This window comes from Rhea pennata, chromosome 1 (genome assembly GCF_028389875.1).
Source record: "Rhea pennata isolate bPtePen1 chromosome 1, bPtePen1.pri, whole genome shotgun sequence".
Lineage (NCBI taxonomy): Eukaryota > Metazoa > Chordata > Aves > Rheiformes > Rheidae > Rhea > Rhea pennata.
The window spans coordinates 40213581-40237024 of NC_084663.1; the positions used below are offsets into that span (position 1 = coordinate 40213581).

The 23444-nt window shown below is 37.8% G+C and overlaps 1 protein-coding gene across 1 annotated transcript in view; it reads left to right on the forward strand.

The window, feature by feature from the left end:
• Positions 1-23167, forward strand: part of LGR5 (leucine rich repeat containing G protein-coupled receptor 5) — a 92040-nt gene extending 68873 nt beyond the window's left edge. The window contains exons 7-18 of the mRNA XM_062567781.1: positions 445-513; positions 3450-3521; positions 4320-4391; positions 4497-4565; positions 4732-4803; positions 7774-7839; positions 8049-8120; positions 9000-9071; positions 10369-10494; positions 14895-15040; positions 16483-16566; positions 22077-23167. Coding sequence (XP_062423765.1) covers positions 445-513; positions 3450-3521; positions 4320-4391; positions 4497-4565; positions 4732-4803; positions 7774-7839; positions 8049-8120; positions 9000-9071; positions 10369-10494; positions 14895-15040; positions 16483-16566; positions 22077-23167 — 2011 coding nt within the window. The remainder of the gene's footprint in view (positions 1-444; positions 514-3449; positions 3522-4319; positions 4392-4496; positions 4566-4731; positions 4804-7773; positions 7840-8048; positions 8121-8999; positions 9072-10368; positions 10495-14894; positions 15041-16482; positions 16567-22076) is intronic.
• Positions 23168-23444: the final 277 nt, after the last annotated feature.

Sequence of the window (23444 nt, forward strand, 5' to 3'; positions counted from 1 at the left end):
ACTAATACAGCTAGACAGTGAATCAGAGGGAAATGAAACCTTTATAATGAGACATATCAGCCATGTAAAATTCAGTTTACCATACAAAGTTGTTCAATATTCTATTTACAAGGCAGATTTTCTTCCATTAATGCTTTCAAATAATGAAAAGGATAGGCAATTTACCAAGCAGATCCTTTACTACTATCTGAATCCATTTATATTTTCTTCATTGAAAAATAGGTAATGTGTAATTAAAAATTGGGCATTGAGGAAAAAGTAGGAATGATAATGTACCCTAAATGGAGTTTATTAGAAAACATCCATCTGTTTTTGAGGATTTCCTGACTTTTGGCTCATGTATTTATTTAATACATGGAAGATGATACTTTGTTACAAATGCCAACAATTTATGTTATCCCTTAAAGACTATATAACCTAACAAAACAATCTATTTTTACACAGAGATTTAAATTACAACAGTCTGGACGAGTTCCCCATTGCTATCAGGACACTAACAAACCTAAAAGAATTGTAAGTACTGAGCTTGTATTAGGAAGTAGGATGTTTTGTCTAGTCTGTAACTGATTTTTTTGTTTTTATGCTAGTGATTTTATCAGTTATCCTTAAAAACTGATGTCTTGGAAATAGCTAATAAACATGCCAACATGCATAAAGATAATTTTCAACATTTAAGTAGAGCATTTAAGTTCTGACAGCTTTTACTTTTGTACTGAAATGCATTGTGTGGTGGATTTTTTTCAGAAATTTCATCCTTGGAATATAATATAGTATATAATGAACACAATAATTCGTTCTGAATAGGAAACACACCAGTTTTATTTATTTCAAAATACCACAGTCTTCTAGGTGGTAGCTCTGCTATTAGCCCATCAGGTTTAAATTTCTTTTGCTTTCCCCCCATGCACACACTTTAGCCTTAAATTAAATTAAAGCAGTTTCTTTTAAATGTAAATAGTCCTTTGCAATGCTATAAACCAAACACTTCTCAATACACAAACATAGTTTGCATAAAATAAAATCAACAGTAAAAACTAACCAGCCAATTTTATTGTAAAAAGCAGCTGTTCTTTTAAAAGAACCAATGCAAATGAATGAGCTAGAAACAATTTATATGCTCCAAATTCTTTCCATTTGATTTATTTACCATGTTACTGGTAACATCAATATGGATTTTTAAAAACTGGGTAATCCTATAGTAATTGGACACAATTGTGCCACTGTTGCATCAAAAACTGATCTTAAAGCCAGTCTAAGTAATTACCTGGGATTTTCTTCAAAGCAAGGAATCTCCAGGCAATGCTGACACCAGCTCAGCAGTTCTAGTGCTGGCAAAGAGTGAGGCTTTGGAGAAGGGGAAGGGACTATGAGTTTCTCAGTCCAGCTATTCTCAACTGCCACAATGTCCCCTGTGGGCTACAAATCCAGAGGCCTCAAAGGATTGCCTTTTAGCTGACCCCAGGAGCCAGTAGCCAAACGTGGATAACTCCAGGTTTGCAGTAAGTGCACCTTGTCCACTCCAGCAAATTACCAGACGTGGTTGAGATTACTGGTCCCCTTAGGACCTCACCTCTAATCAGGACCTCACCTCAAACACTGTTGCTTCAGATAATTTCTTTGGTAATTGCTAGGTGCAAGAAATCTTCAGGGTATGAAAATGGAATCTGAAGTCCCAAATCAGGCAAAGAATTTGACTGTATTTTTTGACGCTTTGTCTGAGCCATGGATGTTGATCGTTAAAGCACGAGGTCTCTCCTGTGGGTTCTGCATGCCCTTCAGTTCTGACCACAGAGGTTTAACTCTTTGCAGGGCTATCTTAGTAAGGGTGTTCGCAGACAGGGCTTGTGTCTCTGTCAGAATTTGTGCCTGCACTTGAAAGCACAGCGTATGGGCAGCAAAGGGCTTGCAGACATCAAGGCAGCCAGTCAGAGCTGGGGATCTGCTGGCAAGCGGCCAAGGGGGCGGTGCTGTATGTTTTGGATGCTACAGGAGCTCCGCTGTTGCACATGCTTTGCTTCAAGATCTCAGCTGTAAGAGTAGTTATCCCTCTAAAGTAAGTGGATATATACTTGTTACCCAAAGTTAGTGCATAATAGTATTTGCCCGACTGGATTTCAAAGATACCTACAGAAACGGTTTTCCCAGTGTGACCTTACTTTAGGCTTTCTACCCAAGGGTGCGGACAGCTTTTTCATTCACTGTGAGAACAGACAAGATCAAAACCAGCTTCTGTTCAGACACCACGTACCCACTGGGGTGCCGTGCTACAGGAACTGGGCACAGGAAATGGACTTTGTCCGTGAGCCACGTCGCTTCTGACCAGCTCAGAATTGCTTCATGCTCATTTGTGTAGAGATGTACTAGAATATGCTCTTGGCTGAGGCTAGTGCTCCTTCCTCCCTCAGACTGTAGTCAGAGTGATGATAAAGGGCCAGATACTGCTCTGGGAAGCAGTAATGCCAGTTCCTTAGCTTTTCTACCATGCAAGGAATTCTGTTCAATACAGCGACATAAACAGTCTGTTTATTGGATCTGGATGAAATGGTTCCTCAAATTGCTTAGAATCTGCATGTCCGTGGATTGCACTCTTTATTACATGCAAAAGAACTAGGAATTTAGAGCCTTGCTCTGTAGCTCATCACCAGTAGCAGGCCAACTAAATGAGTGAAAACAATACTGTGGGACCTGTTCAAGCAGTGACCAAAGATGCTTGCATCAGTGAGCAATTTGAGGCTTTCTAAATACATAAATTTAATCTGGGAAGCTCTCTTCATACCAGACTGAACTAATGGGAGTTTCCCACACAAATCATCGTTGTTCTTTTTGAATCCTTAGTTGTTTTTCACAACGAAGAATTACTCATATGATAAAATCTAGTGATTAATGGCAAGGTAAAGATTTGGTCCTCTAGTCAGCAGGCATTGAATAGTTTGTTCATGTCTGTATCTAAAGTATTTCAACAAAAAGGTGGTTTGGGGAGGCTCAACATATTACAGTAACGTGTCTAAAATCATTTTCATGATGAATTTGCACAATTCATTATTATCCCACAGAAATAAATACTTACAGTTTAACAAGTACAGGGAAAATACATGAATATATGTATATATTTTATATACAGTACATCCTTTATGTATATGTATGTGCACATACATGTACCTACATGTATATGTGATCTGCACCTATTATGCACTTTCCTACTATTCAATCTCAATTTTAGAATATTATTTTGCAATTTGCTTCATCCAAATGACATTGTGCACATAGAAAAATGCAGAATTCCAGCCATTTCTTTGCTTTTTTCTCTTGTTTTTTTCAGCTGTCTTCTTCTAGAAAACAAGGATATACCTTTTAAACACAGTTGCTTTTCTTATTACAAACAAAAAAAATCCCAGATCATGCATTCACTTTTTTTTTCTTACTGTGTAAACTATTTTTTCTTTTTCTAGGGGATTTCACAGCAATAACATCAAGTCAATACCTGAGCGTGCATTTGTGGGCAATCCATCACTTATTACAATGTAAGTGATAATAGTTTACCAATAACTCTTGCTAGAAAAGATGAAATTAAATACCATAATTGTGGCAATCAAATAGGTCTCCTTCTGGCTATACTGTGTAGCACAGCATTATACAAGCAGACAAGAGCTTATATCTTTCCATCTTCATGGAGAGATGGGCAGTTTGCATACCTGCTTGAAGAGATGGTAGTGCTCCCCAGCATGTGAGCTTTTGTTTAAACTATTGCTTGTGAGTCTGCTAGGATCGCTGGCAGTGTAGAAGTTAGCAAAAAATTACTTTTGATGGCTTCTAGTCTCAGTTCCCAGTGTCTTACATATGAATGCATTTAACTGGCAAATGGCAAAATAAGAAATTGCAAAATAAATGTAAGAAAAGCAGTGACTCATCTTGAGGGATGTTATTCTATGAGCAAAAGCAGCAGGGCTTCAAAAGTGCAGTGGGCCTCAAATGCTATGGATAGACAGCCTCTTCCAAATATAAGAAGTTCCGACTTTTTCACCTGCTGAATTTGAATTTGTACTGTATCATAAGCAGCGCTTCATCTTTGTATTTCTGTCTTTGCAAACCTGGAAGAAGGAGGAAATATTTTGTTGTCTAGCTTCTAGCTTTAAAACCAAGGAAACAATGGCTGCTTGAGCATTCAGAATAAGGTTGATGGAAATGGGTTAGCAAGTGAGAAAAAGCCCAGAGGTACACCAAGTCCAAGTTTATTCATTTCCATATAGTATAATTGTGTGATTTATTTTAAATCTTTTTAAATATTTTGCATAAAATGGCTTTTTCTCCTATTTTTGCAGACATTTTTATGACAACCCTATTCAGCTTGTTGGAAAATCTGCTTTTCAGCACTTACCAGAACTCAGAACTCTGTATGTGTTTACTTTTTTATTTTAAATGTCTTTATGGTGAACTATTACAATTGTCTCACACTTCCTTGACAATAATGATACTGAAATGATGTTTTTACATTTTAGGACTTTAAATGGTGCTTCACAGATAACAGAGTTTCCTGATCTGACTGGGACTACAAGTCTGGAGAGTTTGTAAGTGCTAGAGAAATAGTCTGTAGTATGCAAAATAATTTTTTTTTTTTTTGCTTTGTTTTGGTTTCTAGGATAGTAACTTATTTTGAGGAATGTCCTAAAAAGTATTCACTTTGCAATGTTTAAAAAGTAATTTTTTTTTTATTTTTGTAAATACTTTCAACAGGACACTCACAGGAGCACAGATCACCTCTCTCCCCAAATCAGCTTGTGACCAGTTACCTAATCTCCAAGTGCTGTACGTTTCAGTAAGATCGATAACATTACATTAACACAAAAGATTAGTGGACAAATGAAATAATTATGATTTTGAAATTACTCACTTTTGTTATTTCTGTATCACCTTGCTGCTTAGGAACTCAGATAAGGGAGCAGGCGCCTATTTTGCTCAATATTACCAGCTTCAAAAACCTCACAGTCCACTTATCAGTGAGGATTTCCCGTGCACTGTTGGAAAAGATTCCTTTTCACATATAGTTACTTTGCATGTTTTCAGGAAAGGGTAAAATGATTCTTGATTTTGTTTAAAAAAACCATCAGAACTATTTACATGGCCTTGTTTGTGTTCATTCTGACATTCCTACACTAATCTCTTTTTTCCTCATTGAGGCAGATGATTCAGTCAAGTCAATGGAAAATATAATTGAGTAAGGAGTGCAGTTTTGAGTCTTTATTATGCTTCTCTTTTACTTTCTTTTCCAACCAGACATAAGTAGTTGACTGAAATGTTAATAGACTATTCCTTGGCATGCAGGCCGTAGTTTTTGTACTAACTATGCAATATTATTTTAGCTTGGAAATATCCTTGGAGTATATCACTAATGAAAGCAATCATTGTGTCCACTTCTTTGAGAATGAGCCAACAGCACTTTCCTTATGTCTTACATCACTAGGAATGTATTTGGTATTAGTTCTCTTGGCCAATACTGGAATAGCACTAATTATAACACATTATTTGAATACCAGCGTGGATGTCATGAACCATTTCTAGAAAAATTAAGGTTTAGTTGATAGATTCATTATAATCATTTCCAGAATGATAAAAGACAGAAATAGAGTTTATTGCCAGAAGAAAGTTTGCATACAGACCTAAGTTCAGATATGTCTTGTGTTATTCGAAAAGGATAAATAAACTCTAAACAGAAGGCAAATAAACGCTATAATAATATAAACACAGTTCATAGTACAATTCATAGTAGAGTGAGACCCTTCATTGGAAATTCACAATTTATATTTTCAAGTGTCGCTCTATATTTCTAGAGTAATATAGAGGTAATTTAGAAAGTTGGGAAATTAATTTGACAGCAGTGTCATGTACTCAGAGTTGCTCTTTCCCCAGTCTCATCAGATTGGAACAAACCTGCCAAGTCCATATTTAAGTTCACACTTAGTTTTGTCTATCGCATGAAATATAATGGGGTACTGAACCCCACAAGTCATTTGGAGGTAGAGATCTTGAAGACTTCCTGGCTCAGACACAGCAAAACATCCTGCTTTGAAACATAAATACTACAAGCCCAAACACTGCTTTGAAAGCCAATTTGGGCATCCTCCCTAGCCTCCAATGCTTCCAAATGTGGATTAATGTACGCAGGGGCTTCCTGGATGTCTGTGCACCTGCAGCAAAGGTGTAGTTGAGAACATGGTCCAAGCAGTCCTCACAAGACTGCTCTGAGCACGGTTAAGTGTGCATCTCAGCATGTGACCCAAAACCACTTGCCTTTTGTTGCAAAGACCCTCGTGTATTAACAAAGCGGAAAAAATCCTTAAAAATGAACAAGTAAAATATTTTCTAGTGCTCTATCAAAACTGAGGAGAGGTGGATCTTTTTTTGATGTGTGGAGAGGGATTATCAGTATGCATACAATCCAAGTTGGTAACATCTTTTTAAGAAGACGCAAGTCACATATCTGTGTGACGGAATAGTCATAATCCACCAGATATACCAAACATCTTTAACCTCAGGTAAAAAGTCTCCAGCACACTAGAACTGTTCTCTAACATGCATGACTTGAACCACAGATTACCTGTGAACAACACAAAAACAGAGTCAGTAATCTTTGCTATTATAACAAAAATGTATGCATATCGATGGCACCCTGTGTGCGCAGTAAAAAGAGTGGGGTATGTTCAGTTCACACACTGCCATTGCTTTCACCATTTCCACAAATCACAGTAGAGTATATGAAATGCCCCTGTTGGGACAGTAACAATGAAAATTAAATTAAATTTTTTCCAAGGAAGCAACTGTATAGAGCTGAACCATTTTTAAAGAATTTGAAACAGGCAGAAAAACATATTACTCTTTGAATGGCTAATATTAGGTAACAATGGAAAAGGACATCTTTCCTGTGTATAGCTATAATGCTCTCTTCATAGGTAAAATTCCCATTCGGTTTGGTGTGAGTTTTCTCTGAGCAAGATGTACAGGATGAGACTATTATTTGGGGGAGGTAGGGCGTGGAATTAGTTCTTTTTATTTTTTCTTTCCAATTTCTGCAAATTGACAGGCCTTGTTTTTGATTAGTTAGATTATACTATAAATCAGTCCAGATGTTTTACTTATTCTGTAATTTGTTGAGTTTTGGCTCAAGTCTTTTTAGTTTTTTTCCCCCTCTGTGTAGTGATTGATTTCAAAGTTAGTTCCAATATATTTTTAACTACAGCTCTCAGCTAGAAGATATAACGGTTCTAAGGGTCAGAGGCAGTACTTTTAATTAAAAGTATAGACTGGAAAGCTGATTACTATTCAGTGTGACTATAGCCAGAAAATACAGGATCTTCTCTGACAAAATATATGTATTTTGTAGTTTATTTTAAATGATGTAAATATTTGTCAGATATTAAATCTGATGAATGTGATGCTATTTCATATAAGCATACTGCAAATTTCGTTAGTGTAAAACACTCAGATGTCTACATTTCAGGCAGGAAATCTTCAGACAATGCAAGGAATTTTCAAGCATAGGATATGGATTTAATATAGCCTAACTTTTCCTCTCCTCTCCTCCTCCTCTCCTGCTCCTCAGTTAGAAGTCAAAATCTGACAGATGGAAGATACTGAGACTGCAAATTTCTATTCCCTTGTGAGTGTGAATAAAAACAAGTTATTTTCAAATCCAGCACAAAAGTAGACAATGGAAGGAAGACTTTTCCTTTTAATGTTACATTACTGTTAATCTTTACTTTTTTTCTTGTCTTATCGCAGGGATCTGTCGTATAATCTGCTGGAAGATTTACCCTGTTTTACTGCATGTAAAAAGCTCCAAAAAATGTAAGCTTCAAACTCTCCTAAAATGCCTTAGATGAGGCATCTGTATACACATTTACTTGAGCATCACTAATTTTGTTACTGCTAGCCAATTTGACGTATCCCAAATACTCTTACAATGTAAGAAAGGTGATCCATGAACTCAGTCTAAAATACACTAAAGCATCCTCCAAATGTTTTTGAAACCGATGAGGTTCTTATTGCTTTTTCAGTGACTTGCATCACAACGAAATCGAGGAAATTAGAGCAGACACTTTTCGGCAGCTGGCTGCTCTGCGCTCTCTGTGAGTACTGCCGTAACAGCGATTCACCTGGGTTCTCAGAAGCACGGGGCATACGCTGTCCACCCCCCAAAATGTTCCTGTTTCTATTTTTCCTCACTTGGATCATTCACCCATTAGGTCATAATTGTGAAAGCAGAATAAACATTGTGAAGTTGAGCATCTGCAGCAATGTGGATGTAAACATATAGCTATAATAGCTGCAGCTTCTAAGCATTTCTGGTGGAGGTGGAGCAAGAGACTGAGCCAGAGCCAGTATGTATTGGCAGGTCCACACTGATCGGCTCTAGGGAGCATGAAATCTTTTTATAGAGGATGGTAGGTTAAGAAATACTAATCTTGCATGGGTTTATGACTTTTACTCAGACAAGTATTCTAGTAGGGTAGTTTTGTGGAAAAATTACTCATGGGTGTAAGTCTACAGAACCTAACTCATAGTTTTTTTTTAAAAAAAAAAGAAGTGTTTTCATTCTTTCTGATTTTTTGAGGGAGGTGAAGATTCTGGTTAGGAAGTTAAGCCTGTTGATAATGGATTTGCTTTTCCTAGTTACATCATGAGAATTTCTTAAAAGTAGTGCATATACCCATTCTTCCTTCTGCTGCATTGGGAGACTGTGAGACAGACTGAAAACAACTGAGTTAGATTATAGAAGTCATTAAGAAATTTTAGAGAAAGTTGTCAGTTTAGTAACTAACACTATTAATGGACTAATATAATTTAAAAACTGGGAAAAGACATCTCATTGTGAGATAGGTAGAAGCTTATTGAAAATATTTGCATGTAACTAACACCTTTTTTATATTTAGGCATCCTAATCAAGTGTATGAAAACTTCCATATTCACTCAGTGGGTATGTAATTTTTCGCTCACTTTTCTTGTAGGGATTTAGCTTGGAACAAAATTAGAATCATTCATCCCAATGCATTCTCTTCTTTACCATCTCTGATCAAACTGTAAGTATTTATTTATCTTTTATGTTTAAATTTTCACATTTTTCTTGCAGGTGCATATAAAAATTTTATAATTTAGTGTCTCAGCTTTTCTCTGTTGTAATTTTCTGGTCTATGGAATTCCTATCTATATGTCTGCTTTCTCATACTTCACCAGCTCCCATAGGTATTATGGCAAAGCTGATTATACCATTGTGTAAGCACAGTGATTTGGGGCCCATGAAGTACATTAGAGTATCTGCTTTTCTTCTGTTAGTAGTTTAGTCTTTTACAGCAGTGTTTCCAAGGCAGATTTGTTACTATTTGTGTATCAGAACTAAAAAATCAGATTCAAAATTGAATACCATTTTCAAGTAAGCATCTTTATTTCATTGTTTCTCATTTGATGGAACAGATTTTCTTCTTTAGTAACTTCATCCAGAGTAGTTAGCGGTCAAAACATCATAGGCCTAATTTTGCAGGTCTTATTCAAAAGCTCTTCTCAGTCTTTATTAACTTCCTCATCTCCCCCCTGTCTTTGGAATACCTCTTTAAGGTGACTCCCTGAGGCAGTGGATGTATGAGGAGGTGAAGATTCTGGTTAGGAGGTTAAGCCTGTTGACAATGGATTTGCTTTTCCTAATTATAACTAGCCCCTCGGATTTCAGTAGATAGTCCAAAAGAGCCCACCCTTTGGCATAAAAATATTTCAGTAGCAATCCCCTTCTTGCTCTTTCCTGAGTGTTGACCAGCTTAAACAGTGTAGCTTACTGTGAAGAGGGCTGAAAAGGCTTGTAGGAAAAGTGGAAGAGGGAGAGAGAGAGAGAAAAGAATACCTCTGAACTTCTTCCTCTTTCTTACTTCACATATTTCTCCTTTATCGCAATCACTTTTCCTTCATCTGTTTTCTTTTCTCCAAGCCATATATCTGTGTTCATCTGCATTGTCTTCCCTCAGCTGCTCCGACAAACCTCATTTCAGAAGTGTCACCTTCATTCTCTCCAGCCCAGACCTGTCCTGCTCTGAAACATTCTTGTTCCCCATCCATGGCCCTGCTGCTTGTGGAGAATTCAGAGCAGCCATTTCCTCCTGCATCCCACTGAACTGTTTAAGCTGCAGGATCTTACTGTTAGCTTTCTACTAGATACATAGATGTGTTCTCCTGAATGATATTGCAGATGTGCTCTGCTGACTGGGGTCTCTGCTTAGTGCCGTGATCTTTAACAGTTAGAAATGCATAACTTGTTTTTCCAACATGATACTTCAAGCGCTGAAGAAAAAATGAAAACCTGTAAACTGATTTTTATTTGCTGTTATGCAGGGACGTGTCATTCAACCTTTTGTCCTCTTTTCCTGTGATGGGGCTACGTGGTTTAACTCATCTAAAATTAACAGGAAATCATGCCCTACAAAGTTTGATATCATCTGAAAATTTTCCAGAACTCAAGTGAGTATATCATTAAAACTAATAAGCCACATTTGGGTTCATATGCCATGGAAGGTGTGTCAGTGTGTAAGGCATGGTGCTTTGTATTATCAGTCTTTGATCTGTACTGTTAAAACTAAAGCAAATATGATAAAAATATGATAGACTTATTTTATTATGCTCACTTTTAACTGAAGAAACTATGAAGGGTTTTGAAATATTAACCCCAGTACTTGCTTAAAATGAGCCACATCTGCTTCCTGGTGATATGGTTCAAAAGCTGTTAAAACAATATTGCTAGCAGCTTCATAATATGCCCTTCTTCTGCTGGTTGTTCTTACAGAACTTCCATTAAATTTAATGAGAACTCAGTGAATATAAGGGAAGAATATACTCCTGAAAATTTAAAATATTTGGTCGTATTTGTCCAAAGTTTTTGGTCATATACATGCAGATTTTAGCTTTAATCTTTTGATTAAGATTCAGATAATACTTGTCCATCATTATTAAAACATTTTCGTGCTGATAGTTTCCTGCTGGATGGTCTGTGATACAGGAAGGAAACATTTTCTAGCAGCTCTGCCAGTCTTTAGATGACCATAGGGAAATCACTTTAAAGGGAGATTTGACTCAGACTTTACGGTATTTGGGATTGACCCCTAGTTCTCTTGATTTTTATATTTTAACTGGAAGATATCCAAGTGCAAAATATATTTTTATTCTCCATTTTATTGTAGGAGGTTTGATATCATAAAGTTTGAAACAAACAGCATGTGCATAGGTACATCCTCACTAGATTCAGCTTTTGCACTGCAAAAGTTTCATAAGTCATAGTAGGCCAACAACTCAAGGAGACATACCACCACTGAAAAGGACTAGAGCACTTTGGATTTATAGACAAGGGAGTCATGAGTAGAAATAGGAAGCTGATTTAACTGCATTGGAGGGATTCACACAAGAACACTTCTGTGGTGGTGTAGTAATATAATCAGAGAGAAGAGCTGCAAAAGGGGGTTCCAGGATTAGGAACAAATGCCTTAAAAGAATTAATAAAACCAATACCTGTAGCTTGTCACAGAGGAGGATGGGCGATGACTTGATCGTGGTGTATGAAACTACTTCATAATGAAAAACTCAAAGTACTAGAGGCCTTATGCAAGTTCAGATGGGTCTCAAAGGTCAAGAATCAAGTACCATAAGAAATCTTGTATGGCTGAGGCTGAGTTTTTAATCACAGTTTTACTTCACAGACTTTGCTTGCATGTTAAGGCAGGTGACAATTCTAAATATATGAAGGTTCTTGAAAGAATGTAAATACAAGAAAATTAGTGAGTCTCGGCTAGCAAGCATATAGTAATATATATGTATATGACATGGCCTACAGGCATAAGAAGTATTGCTTCTAGAATAATTCGCTATTCAACTAAATTATGTAAAACTGGGATTTGTTAATTCTTGTATTAGAACTATATTTTATATGCTTTTTCCCCCAATAAAATTATGTACGTTGCCAAAATGCAACTACAGTGAATCTAATCCATGTAAGTGCTTAACAAGGAATTGTCAGGCAGTAGCTGAATTCATTAAAAAAAGTAAAAGAGGCATGATTACATATCTTGAGCTGATTGATATCTGTAAGAGTAAAGACATCTAGTCAGGAGAGAATGGAGTAATATCTTGACCTGGAGTCCATAGGACTTTTATCATGGATTAAAATGGTCATGACTTCACACAGGATCAGGACTTCACACATTGCATTGCAGGCATGCATGGGTGAATTGCATGCAATGCAATGAATAAAGCACCAACCTTGAACAGACATCTAAAACAAAATTAAGTTTCACCCTTTATAATTGTTGGAATTACACATTGGTTATAACATTAAAGACAAATTCATGTATAAAAGCTTCCTGCTGGTCTAAGTCAGTCATTGCTGTTCAATGCACAAACACATCAAACAGCTGAGCATCTTCGGCCCCACCTTCAGTAGGAGCATAAGAATGCACACAGCTTAGCCCAGCCTGCTATAGCAAGCTACAAGGAAATAAAGTCATGTTGCCAACCACTCCTTCTTTCTTTATCTGATGCTTTGATTCAGTACTGTAAAGAATTCAGTTACTAGCTCCATCCATCATAACTGTGTGTTCACATTCACTGACAACCCCACACCTTTGTGAGCTGAAAAATTAAGCAGCAGATACGCTGCTTAATCGAAAACCAAAGAAAGCATTCCTTGCTTTAGGGAAAAAAAAAATACAGATACCATCCGTAAAATAAGCAGTATATAGAAACAGATTCAGCCAGTGTTTTTTAAAGAATTTAATTTGACAAAGTCCAAATCACCTATATCAAATAGGCACCAGCCATAAAAAGAACTGCTTCCGGCACTTTATACCTGGAAATGAGAGTTCTGCTCTTTAACTAGGATAGTCTAAAAGTTTGGGGGTTTTTGGAAACAGTGGAACAGCATAACACAAGAGGTCCAGATTTCTCCTCTAGGACTGGCCCTCAAACTGGTATAAGCCCAGTAGCATCTGGAAGTCTGTCATTATTAGAGTGTATGGAGCTGTCTGATTAACCAGAGAATTACATTAACATTAGTCACTTGAGACTGAAATATCCACTAGCTTGTCCTTCCCACAGCAGTATGAACTTCTTCCAAAAAGGTCTGGAACCATTAACTACAACCAGCACCTTGCAGAATTTTCAGTATATTTTAAAATAAGGTTATTTTTGTCAGAAAAGCGACATTCCTAGTTTTAACCAGTTCATGACGATTGCTTTTCAGCCTAGAAGGTGACTAACTATAGGGTAGTCTAGTAACCTGTGGGTTTAATGATAGTTTATATAAGAACAGGTTCTGGGAGTTTTTTACATAGATATTTAATCGGATAATCTCATTATTTTAAAAGATCATAGGCATAGAAATGAGTTAGAAATCAAATATTTAGATCTTATGGCATAAAGCTGCTTTATCTTGATTACCTTGAACTTTACTGGAGTACTTAAAAAAAATCCTTTTGTAAATTTTTGCATTACATGCAGCAGTACAGATTATTGTTGCTAATTCCCATCAGAAATATCAACATGTGGAAACCAAATACACTAATTACACTAATTATGCAAAAAAAAAATGGTTAGTTTGTTCCCCTTTGTAGCAAGCCTTTGGCTAGTGACACTGTGCCTTGTTCACAGACTCTTCCTTTTGTAGATATCCCAGGACATTAGAGGTTGCTTAGAGTGTTCATTATGTTAATTTATATGATTAACCTGTTAAGAATAATCTGATAGTAGGATATAGTTCTATTTTATTCCTTTTAAGTTAAGTCAGAACAACTTGTAATCACCTCTGTTATGTCTGATTTTTTTTGGTTGATGAGGCTTTTGAAATGAAGGTGATTTGCTAGATTTTACTGTCTATTATTGAAGAACAGTGCAGATATTAAGTATCTCTACTTCCAAAGCATAAAGTACATCTAAGAAATAGTCTGTAGAACTTGGATATATGTAGTTCGCACATACTGCTCCAGAATTTGCACTTTCCCAAAGTAATGGAATTCAAAACATACAGGAAATCAGGGACTGTCTAACTACAGAAACACTAAAAATCATTGAAACTCACTGACGGGTACCTGGTTATATGTTAGGAATACCAGTGATCTCAAAAGAATTAGTGCTGAGCATCCAGTGCCTGCAATCACCGTGGACATTCCTATGACAATTAATAAAGTAAAATTTTTTCCTCTGTGACAGTGTTTTCACACATGATGTTTCTGGTGCATTCACTGTTCAGATCAGAACATTGCTTTTTTGGTCTGTGCGTGGAAGACAATCTCCCTTCTGCTGTTTCACTGTGAAAAAAGTTTGAGATGGATAGAAATGGATGAAGTTTGAATTTAAAAGTAGATCTCATTTTCCAAAAATTGGAGAAATTCCTTTTGGGAAATGATGTTTCTTTTTTTGCCTGTTATGCAGGTAGAGACAGTTGTGATCTTTGGATCTGCTTTTTAAAAAGAAAACATTAAGGAAACAACACGTTGAGCTACACAGGAAAATCATTAAAAGTCATGAAATACAAATACAACTCTCAGAGCAACACTCACTTGACTGCAAGGCACATATCTTTGCTTCGTTAAATATCTGATTTAAAATATTGCTAAATATGTCCGTTATGTAAATATATATAGAAAAATGTTACTGTGCCTTTAATAAAATTAGCCTAGAAGTCATTTGCCTTTCTAACATGGAATTTTGTCTGTGAACCTTCCATTTTGCATTAGCATGACTGATTTTTACCCCTAAGTATATTTACTTGCAATCACAGTTGTTTAACCAAGTTCCTCTTTGCTAACATTGGAGGAGCAATACAATCCAGTAACTCAGGCACTCTAAACCAGGATCGTGGCTTGCTTCCTTGTCAGGGTTATGGAAATGCCTTATGCTTATCAGTGCTGTGCCTTTGGCGTTTGTGAGAGCCACTACAAAATCTCCAGCCAATGGAGCAAAGATGAGAACAGCAGCATCGACGATTTCCACCGGAAGGATACTGGCCTGTTACAAATTCAAGGTAATCATCATCTTTTGCTTTTAAATCTACCTAAAGCCTAAGATTTTTTTCAGAGAAAGGAGTAGAAATTTTGACAGAGTATCGCAGGAGCAGCTTGTGGTTTGAGGTGAGTGCAGTACTCAAAGTCAGAGAGACAGCCTCTCCCTCTTTCTTGCCCAATAATCTGTTATTCCGGTGTTACCATACTAAGCAAACTCATAGTGTCAGGTAAGCCTTTTAAAAGTCTCCGTCACTTTTCTTTCCATTTGTGACTGCAAGGCAGGCAAGAGAGGGTCAGATACCAGCAGAGAGAGACGCTCAAGGTTCATAAGGGGTTAAATAGGATGGGTTTAATAAAGGCTTTCCACTGCAAGCTGCATGGGGAGCCCCAGGAACCGCTAAGAGGGGTTGATGATGGGAGGCTGCTGGAGGCATGGGTCAGACGCCTGGGCAGGACTCAACTCCTTGTTCATAAGGGCCCCTTAAATCTACTAGCACTATTTCCTTATCTCAGCTGTGCTAACCTTGAGTAGCTACTGCCTGGGAAGCAGCTAGACGTTGTTGACAAAATGGAATATGCATGCCTGGCCCTGATGGGAATTTGGTGAGTGTGGAGTTTCACACACTGGGCCTGCTATCATGTACTCTGCACTGAGTCCTTGCCAGGTCTACTGCAGGTGTTCTCGCTATACCGTATAAGTGCTAATTGTAATGATGTGGGAAGTAAAATCATCCCTTTATTTGGGAGGAAGGGAAGCATTGCTGGTGTGCTGCAATACACACCATACAATAGCAGACCAGCAAAACGCAGGTCACCATTTCTTGCCAGGCTTGGAGGTAGTAGCTCATCCTTGGTTTATATGTATGTGCTGTGCATCTGCTTCAGGATGAGTCACAGCAGCAGTATGGCTAACTTAGCATTGCTGCCAGTGTTTTTTCCTGACACTTCCTGACTACCAAAGACTGTATCTGCTCTCTAGGATATAATATTACTGTATATGACTGTATATTTACTCCCCTTCAGCACAAGGGCTGTTACATGACCTGTTACTATAAGTGAACACGTACATGTTAAACTGGTGCTGCTTTGTGTGCTCCACTGCTGCAAACCGGTAACTTTCAGATATCAGGGTTGGTCCCAGCAAGAATGGAGCCAAGGACATGTCGTGAAGTTATGACATAAAAAAACAAATACAAAAGAACCAGGGTTAATTCTTAGTAGGTAATGGAGAACCTACTTTTCCGAAGGTGATTATTTCAGAGATGTGATGGTGCCAACTTTTTAAGTATTCCTGAGTGCAGTGATTCAAAACTAAGTAAGCATATGTCTGCTTCTGCTTACAGTTTGGCAGGCAAAGAGACAACAGCAAGCCTTAAATACAATGGACATATTTTGCAACTTATACTAAAAGATATTTTCCTAAAAACTGCAGTACCAAATTTGGGTATTTTCTCCCCAACAGATGAACGTGACTTTGAAGATTTTCTTCTAGACTTTGAAGAGGATTTGAAAGCTCATCATTCAGTGCAATGTTCACCTTCTCCAGGTATGATCTACTAGGCAGATAGGAAAACAAATATACCTTTACCAAATACTTGAGATGCAAATCAAACTCTAGATCTGGTACTAGGAAGCAACATGATGTTTTGAAATAATTTGGTGAGACCAAATACATTTTAAAATAATATAAATTTTACATTGAAGTTCAGAAAACTAGTTAGATCCTGAATTCATCTATGAATATATTGGAAGTTTTAGCCAGTCCTCAGGCAGATTTTCACTCCAGGCCTTTTATCAAAAGTTATTAAAATCTATTTCTAGCAAGAAAAAGTTACAGAACAGAGTCTTAGCTCTGTCATTCCTTGTAAAACCAAACTAATTCTTTTGAACTTCATTGAGTGATTCTACACTTGAGATCCTTGAGAAACACAGTTTAGTTCAAAGGCAGATACTAAACACTACTGTGTTTGGCCTTACACAGGCCATCACAAAGGATTCTTACCACTGCAGTTATCTTTATAGAGTCGTGCATCCTTGGCTTAGCAGTGTGGAAAGGAAGGAAGGGAAGGAAAAAGAAATGCTTCGGTTAAGCTGCAAAGGTGCAGGACATTGATTCCACTGAAAGCTTCCCTTAAAGCAGGGAGAGAAGCATGTCCCTGGAATGTTTCTCCTTGCTTTAGCAGTGGTGATCATGGACTTTGCTAGCCTGATTCAGCAAACATTTTCCCTAGCCATTTCTTCCCTGTGAAACATGAACAAAAAAACCCAAGTGACAACTAATGCTTCAGCATTCATTCCAAGCCAAGATTCTTGTTTCTAACACTAAATAATAAAACAGAAGTTACATAAACAACAATAGAAAAGACAGGAGGTCGAAGAATTTGGATAAATATGCCCATCTCATATTCTCCTATGGCCTAAATATAACTACTGAGTTCACAGAAACATCGTCGTCTTCAAAGTAAGTTATCACCAAACACAAGAGAAAATTTTCCATGCTGATCTTTCAGATGATATCTTAGAAGAACTTGCAAACTAATGCATAGACTTCTTCCCACTTGATGATGATGCCTGTAGCCATATGGAGTATATCTTATCTGCAAGAGTTGTGTCTTTATGAGAAGTACAGATCACTGTGGAGGACTTTCTTTGAGAGAGCAGAGTTATCTAGTACAGAGAAAAATAATCAATCATGACTTGACTTTACAGGAAGAAGGACCAGTTCTAGTCTTACTTCAATCACAAATCACCAGAAGCACCTCTAAAAAGGCAACACTTCCAAATTCAAAGAAAGACTCAACTTTCCACACCTGTGACCCCTTCAGGTCACAACCAGTGGTTTTTTTCAGACTGACTAGATGATGAAACCAACCAACTATATAGATCTTCTCCTCTCATGACCTCCCTCATAGACACTGTCACCATCGCAAGACTGTCACAAAAATGACAATCCAATTTTATTTGCAGCCTGTCTGCAAACTACCTTCCCAATTTATCCTCACATCTTCAACAGTGCCAACTCCTTGGAAGTGAAGGTGGTCAACAGGGAAAATTTTCTGATCTCTGAAAGCCCAAAGGGCTCGCCTTGGATTCCAGAAACATAGAATCACAGAATCGGTAAAGTTGGAAAGGACCTCTGGAGATCAACTAATCCAACCCCCTTGCTCAAGCAGGGTCACCTAGAGCATGTTAGACAGGGTTGTATCCAAGCGGGCTTTGAATATCTCCAGAGAAGAGATACTCAAAGCATCCAACTGCCAGCTGAAATTACATTCATCTCCATAATCCTTTTCCTAAACTTGGTGAGATAGTTGGCATTTCAACTTTCATGATGTGTATTTCAGCAGGAAATACTGTGTATTTCCAAACTTATCCCATGGGAGTACCTATTATTTATAGTCAAAATCACATCCAGAATATAGTTATAAACAACTGTCTTTTGTCTGCTCAGAGACTATTCCAAATATCTGGAGTATTCTTGAAGAGAAATCTAACTGTACAAGGGGCTGGTAAAGGAGAATTCTCTCATCAAGTCTCAGGTACCATCCCCTGCATCTAGAATAGGAACCTCCCAAAATGTATACTTTGCCTCAGCTTGCAGCCTCAGATTCATTGGCTTCCTCAAAAGCCACAGCTTTCTAACAGCAAAACAATTTCAAGAATGAATTCAGCATTCCCTAGCTATCTTTCTGCTACTGATAAGACTTGTGTTGCCTTGTTTGAAATGCTAGCTAAGTGCACATTCAGGACAACCATCCATTTTACAATTTTGATTTAAAATAACTTTGGCTACCAATGGAAAAAAAAATCATACGCTCCAACACCAATAAGCCATCTCTTCTCCCTTTTAGCTGCTACAGCCTCAAAAGAATAGAAGAGTTCCCAGGGATTTCCTTTCACTTCTTTCCCACCAAGCAGACATCCTTGTCATGTTTTTCATTGCTACAATGATGATTCCAGACATGGGACTGTAGTCTCAGCAGAATGCAGATGGACTTTAACATTGCAGAGTTGCAAAGATTCACATAAAATATATTCTAAACAAGACAGTACTAATGATGATGAAGAGTGGCATATTTTGCATTAGCAGAGAAAGCTGAGCCTAACCTTCCTATTACCATTGAAGGAAACAGTCATTCTGAGGAGATAGTTACTGTGGAACTACTGTATCAAACAGTCTACCAAACAATATATGTCACTCTCTGTGCACTTATCTCACCTACAGTATAGTTTAATAGTCAAGCAGAAAGATGTATCTCATAAATGAAAGATAGAACTATTCCATCTATAAAGATACTTTCTCAGACTAGGTAGTTCCAAACAGGACTGTTGGCATCCAAACTAAAAACATGTCAAATCTTCCATTCAAAAAAAGATCTGAAATTATTCCATCTCAGCAGCTGGATTGATACCCACACAGAGATGATTTTTTTACCTAATCCATCTGTTGTAAACTTCAGTAGAAAAGGTCTATTGAGAAAATCAGCAAAATTGCATCTACTCTGTTCTATTCTATGCTACTCCTGATGTCATAGAAAATGTTACATTTTGAGAAAGGCTAGTGCACGGCTGGAACAAGTTACTTAGAGGCTGTGAAATGTGTTCTGTGCGTTTTCAAGACACAGCTACACAGAGCTTTGGCTGACCTGATCTAGTATGAATGATAGTTCTGCTGCAAGGTGGGAAATTGCAGTACATGACTGCCAGACATCCCTTACAACCACATCCCTATGGTCTATGAAATGGTGATAACCTAGAGTCTGAGTCACCTTCTAGAATTAAAGGATAGGGCAGTCCACCCTTAATTGTTATCAGGGAACATCTATTTGCATTCTTAACCATCTGTCACTTTCTGAATAACCAAATGGTATCAAATCGTGGAGTAATAGAAAAGCCTAGGTTGGAAGGGAATTCTGGAAATCATCTGGTCCATTTTGTGCTTAAAAACTTAGGTTAGGTCATCCAGGGCCCTGTCAAGCCAAGTCTTGAATATTTCCAGCAAGTGAAATTCCACCAGTTGTCTGGCAACCTATTCCAGTAGTTACTCATTCTCACAGTGAATAATTCTTTTCCTATATCGAGACAGAATTTCCCCTGAAGCAGCATGGACCTCTTGTTCTGTCACTATGCATCCATCAGAAGAGAGTACCTCCATCTCCTTTATAACTACCTTTTGGGTAATGAAGAATGGGATCAGATGCCCCCACATGCCTCTTCTGTAGGCTGAACAAACCTGAATCACAGAATGGATGACATTAGAAGGGACCTCTAAAGATTGTCTATGTCCAATTGCCCTGCTCAAAGTAGAGTCAACCAAAGCAAGTTGCTCAAGGCAACGTCCAGACAGTTTTTGAATATCTCCAAGGAAGGAGACTCTATAACTTCTCTGGGCAATCAGTGTTTGACCATCTTATATTTAAAGTGTATTTCCTGTATTCCAGTTTGTGCCCATTGCCTCTTGTCCTTTTACTGGCACCCCTGAGAAGAGTTTGGCACTGTCTTCTTTACTACTTCATATTAGGCGTGTATTCATACTGATAAGATACCTCCACAGCTTTCTCTTCTCCAGGATAAACAATCCCAGCTCTCTCGGGCTCTTCTCGTATGAAAAAAGTTCCAATCCCTTAATCATTTTTGTGCCCCTTTGCCATTAAGTCCATGTCTTTCTTGGACTGGGCAGGGCAGGACTGGACACAGCACCAGATGTATAGAAGGAAGAATCACTTCCCTCAACATGCTGCCACCACTTTTCCTAATCTTCCAATGCTCTTCCACTCAATTCCTTCAGCCTTTCAGCTCATACTATAAGTTCTCCAACCCTGATCATCTTGATGGCCCTTCATGGGACCCTCTCCAATTTTCCAATATGTTTGTGTCTTTGGAGGATATTGTATCTTTAACATTCTTCAAGAACCCTGATTTCCTAATCTAAGCTGAAACCTCTCAGATCTCATTCGATCTCAACTCAAACTAGTAGCACTATGATCCATGATGCATTTATCTGTAAAATACAAGGGAACGTATGTAAGGATAACATTCCAAATTCTTGTCAGAAAGAATTACAACAGGATTACAAGATCCATCCCAAATTCTTTCAGTTAATTCATTAAAGATTAATCTTCTAATATCTCAGTATTGCATGCAGCTAAGCACTTTTTCCTCACACCTTCGATGTCAAAAAAATAGGCCTGGCCTTTTACTTGCAAAGGTCAAAGCTATTTGAATCACCTCCTAGAATCTTGATGGATGAAACAGAAGAAGAGCAAAGCAGTCCTCAGACAAGACTCTGCAAATGAATCTTGGACTGTGTAATGGCATGTTGTAAAGTAGCCAAAGTGCATCTGCCCATATCCACGTCATACTTAGATGGAAATCATCAAACCTGTCCGAACTTAGTGAGAAATGTCTTTCAGCTTTTTTTCACATATTTACAAACATCACAGCATTTTTTGAACCTACAGACTGGAGATTTCATTCAGTGAATAAGCTTTCCAATCACTGTTCTCCTCAGACTAATGTTTTGCCTCCAGCTATTAAGTTAACAATAGTAAAATATGTATCTAGGAAATACTGCAAAAGAGAGATCTTCAAGATTTTCCAATAACCTTCCTATTTCCCCACAGTGGTGCTTTGTACATCTGTAAGATTATAGCTGAAATAAAAGGGAGGTACAGCCATCCTGTCCTCCCGTGAGGAATTCCTGGCCGTATTCACACTGTGCTTGCACTACCAGACAAAAAAAAAAAAACAGTATTTAGGCTAAGGGACAGAGGCTCATGCACACTAGTAATGGAACATGCATATGAGCAGTGCATTATCGAGATCTTTGATCACTCTAAAGTTAGTCACTTTTGACTTTGGAGCTTGGCTCAAGAAGAAAAACTTCTTGAACTTTTGAACTGTAATTCACTAGCTGTGGTGAAAACCAACAAGAGGCATGAAAGTTATGGACTTGAGCAGCATAAAATTAATTTTTAATCTCACATGGGTTTCCCTTTTCTTTCTCTCTCTCTCTCTCTCTCTTTTTTTTTTTTTTTTTTTTTCTTTTCATTTCAGGTCCCTTCAAACCATGTGACCATCTGTTTGGTAGCTGGCTGATCAGAATTGGAGTGTGGACCATAGTGGGTTTGGCCTTTATTTGCAATGCACTGGTGACTGCTACAATTTTCAGATCTCTGCTGTATATTTCATCCATAAGACTTCTAATTGGTTTGCTCTCCATTGTAAATGCTTTGATGGGACTGGCCAGTGGAGTATTAGCCAGTGTGGATGCATCGACTTTTGGTAGCTTTGCCCAGTATGGAGCATGGTGGGAAAGTGGAATTGGTTGCCAAATAACTGGCTTTCTGTCCATTTTTGCTTCAGAAGTTTCCATTTTCCTCCTTACCCTTGCCACACTTGAACGTGCATTCTCTGTAAAACATGCTACAAAGTTTGAAACAAAATCCTCTACTGCTAGTATAAAAATAGCCATTTTTTTTTGCTTTATTTTGGCACTCATCATTGCAGTGATACCACTCCTCAATGGAAGTGAGTATGGGGTTTCTCCACTTTGTTTACCATTACCATTTGGAGAACCCACTGCTATGGGCTATATGGTAGCGCTGGTATTGCTGAACTCCCTTTGTTTTCTGGTAATGACTGTTGCTTATACAAAACTCTATTGTAGTTTAGAAAAGGGAGAACTAGACAACGTTTGGGATTGCTCTATGGTTAAACACATAGCCTTGTTACTTTTTACTAACTGCATTCTTTACTGCCCTGTGGCCTTCTTATCATTCTCCTCCTTACTAAACCTCACTTTTATCAGCCCAGAAGTGATTAAATCAATACTGCTAGTGATTGTTCCACTGCCTGCATGCCTAAACCCACTCCTTTATATACTTTTCAATCCACACTTTAAGGAGGACCTTGGAAGTCTACGAAAGCAAACTTTGTTATGGAGGAGATCGAAACACGCTAGTCTGATCTCTGTGAATTCAGAAGACATAGAAAAACAATCTTGTGACTCAACACAAGCCCTAGTAACCTTCACAAGTGCTAGTATATCATATGACATGCCTACCAGAGATTCACTAATGCCATCGTCTTATCAAATGACAGAAAGCTGTAATCTTTCATCAGTAGCATTTGTTCCATGTCACTAGTTTCAGTGGCAATGCAGAAAGTATCTATGTTTACAAAAATCTTAATCCCAAAAGCAAATATGGGTGTGTGTATATAGGCTAGAGAATGGCTCTGAACTATTGTTACATGAATCACAAAATCAGACCATCACAAAACTTACAGCAGGCTGAAAATCCAATACATGAGCCTTCTTAGCCTGTTTAGGAAATGCAGGAATGAAAAGAGAAACAGAGTTGCCACAGTTCATGCAGTTGTATCAACTGTTCTCTTTTAAAGTGGCACTACTCAGAAAAGGCA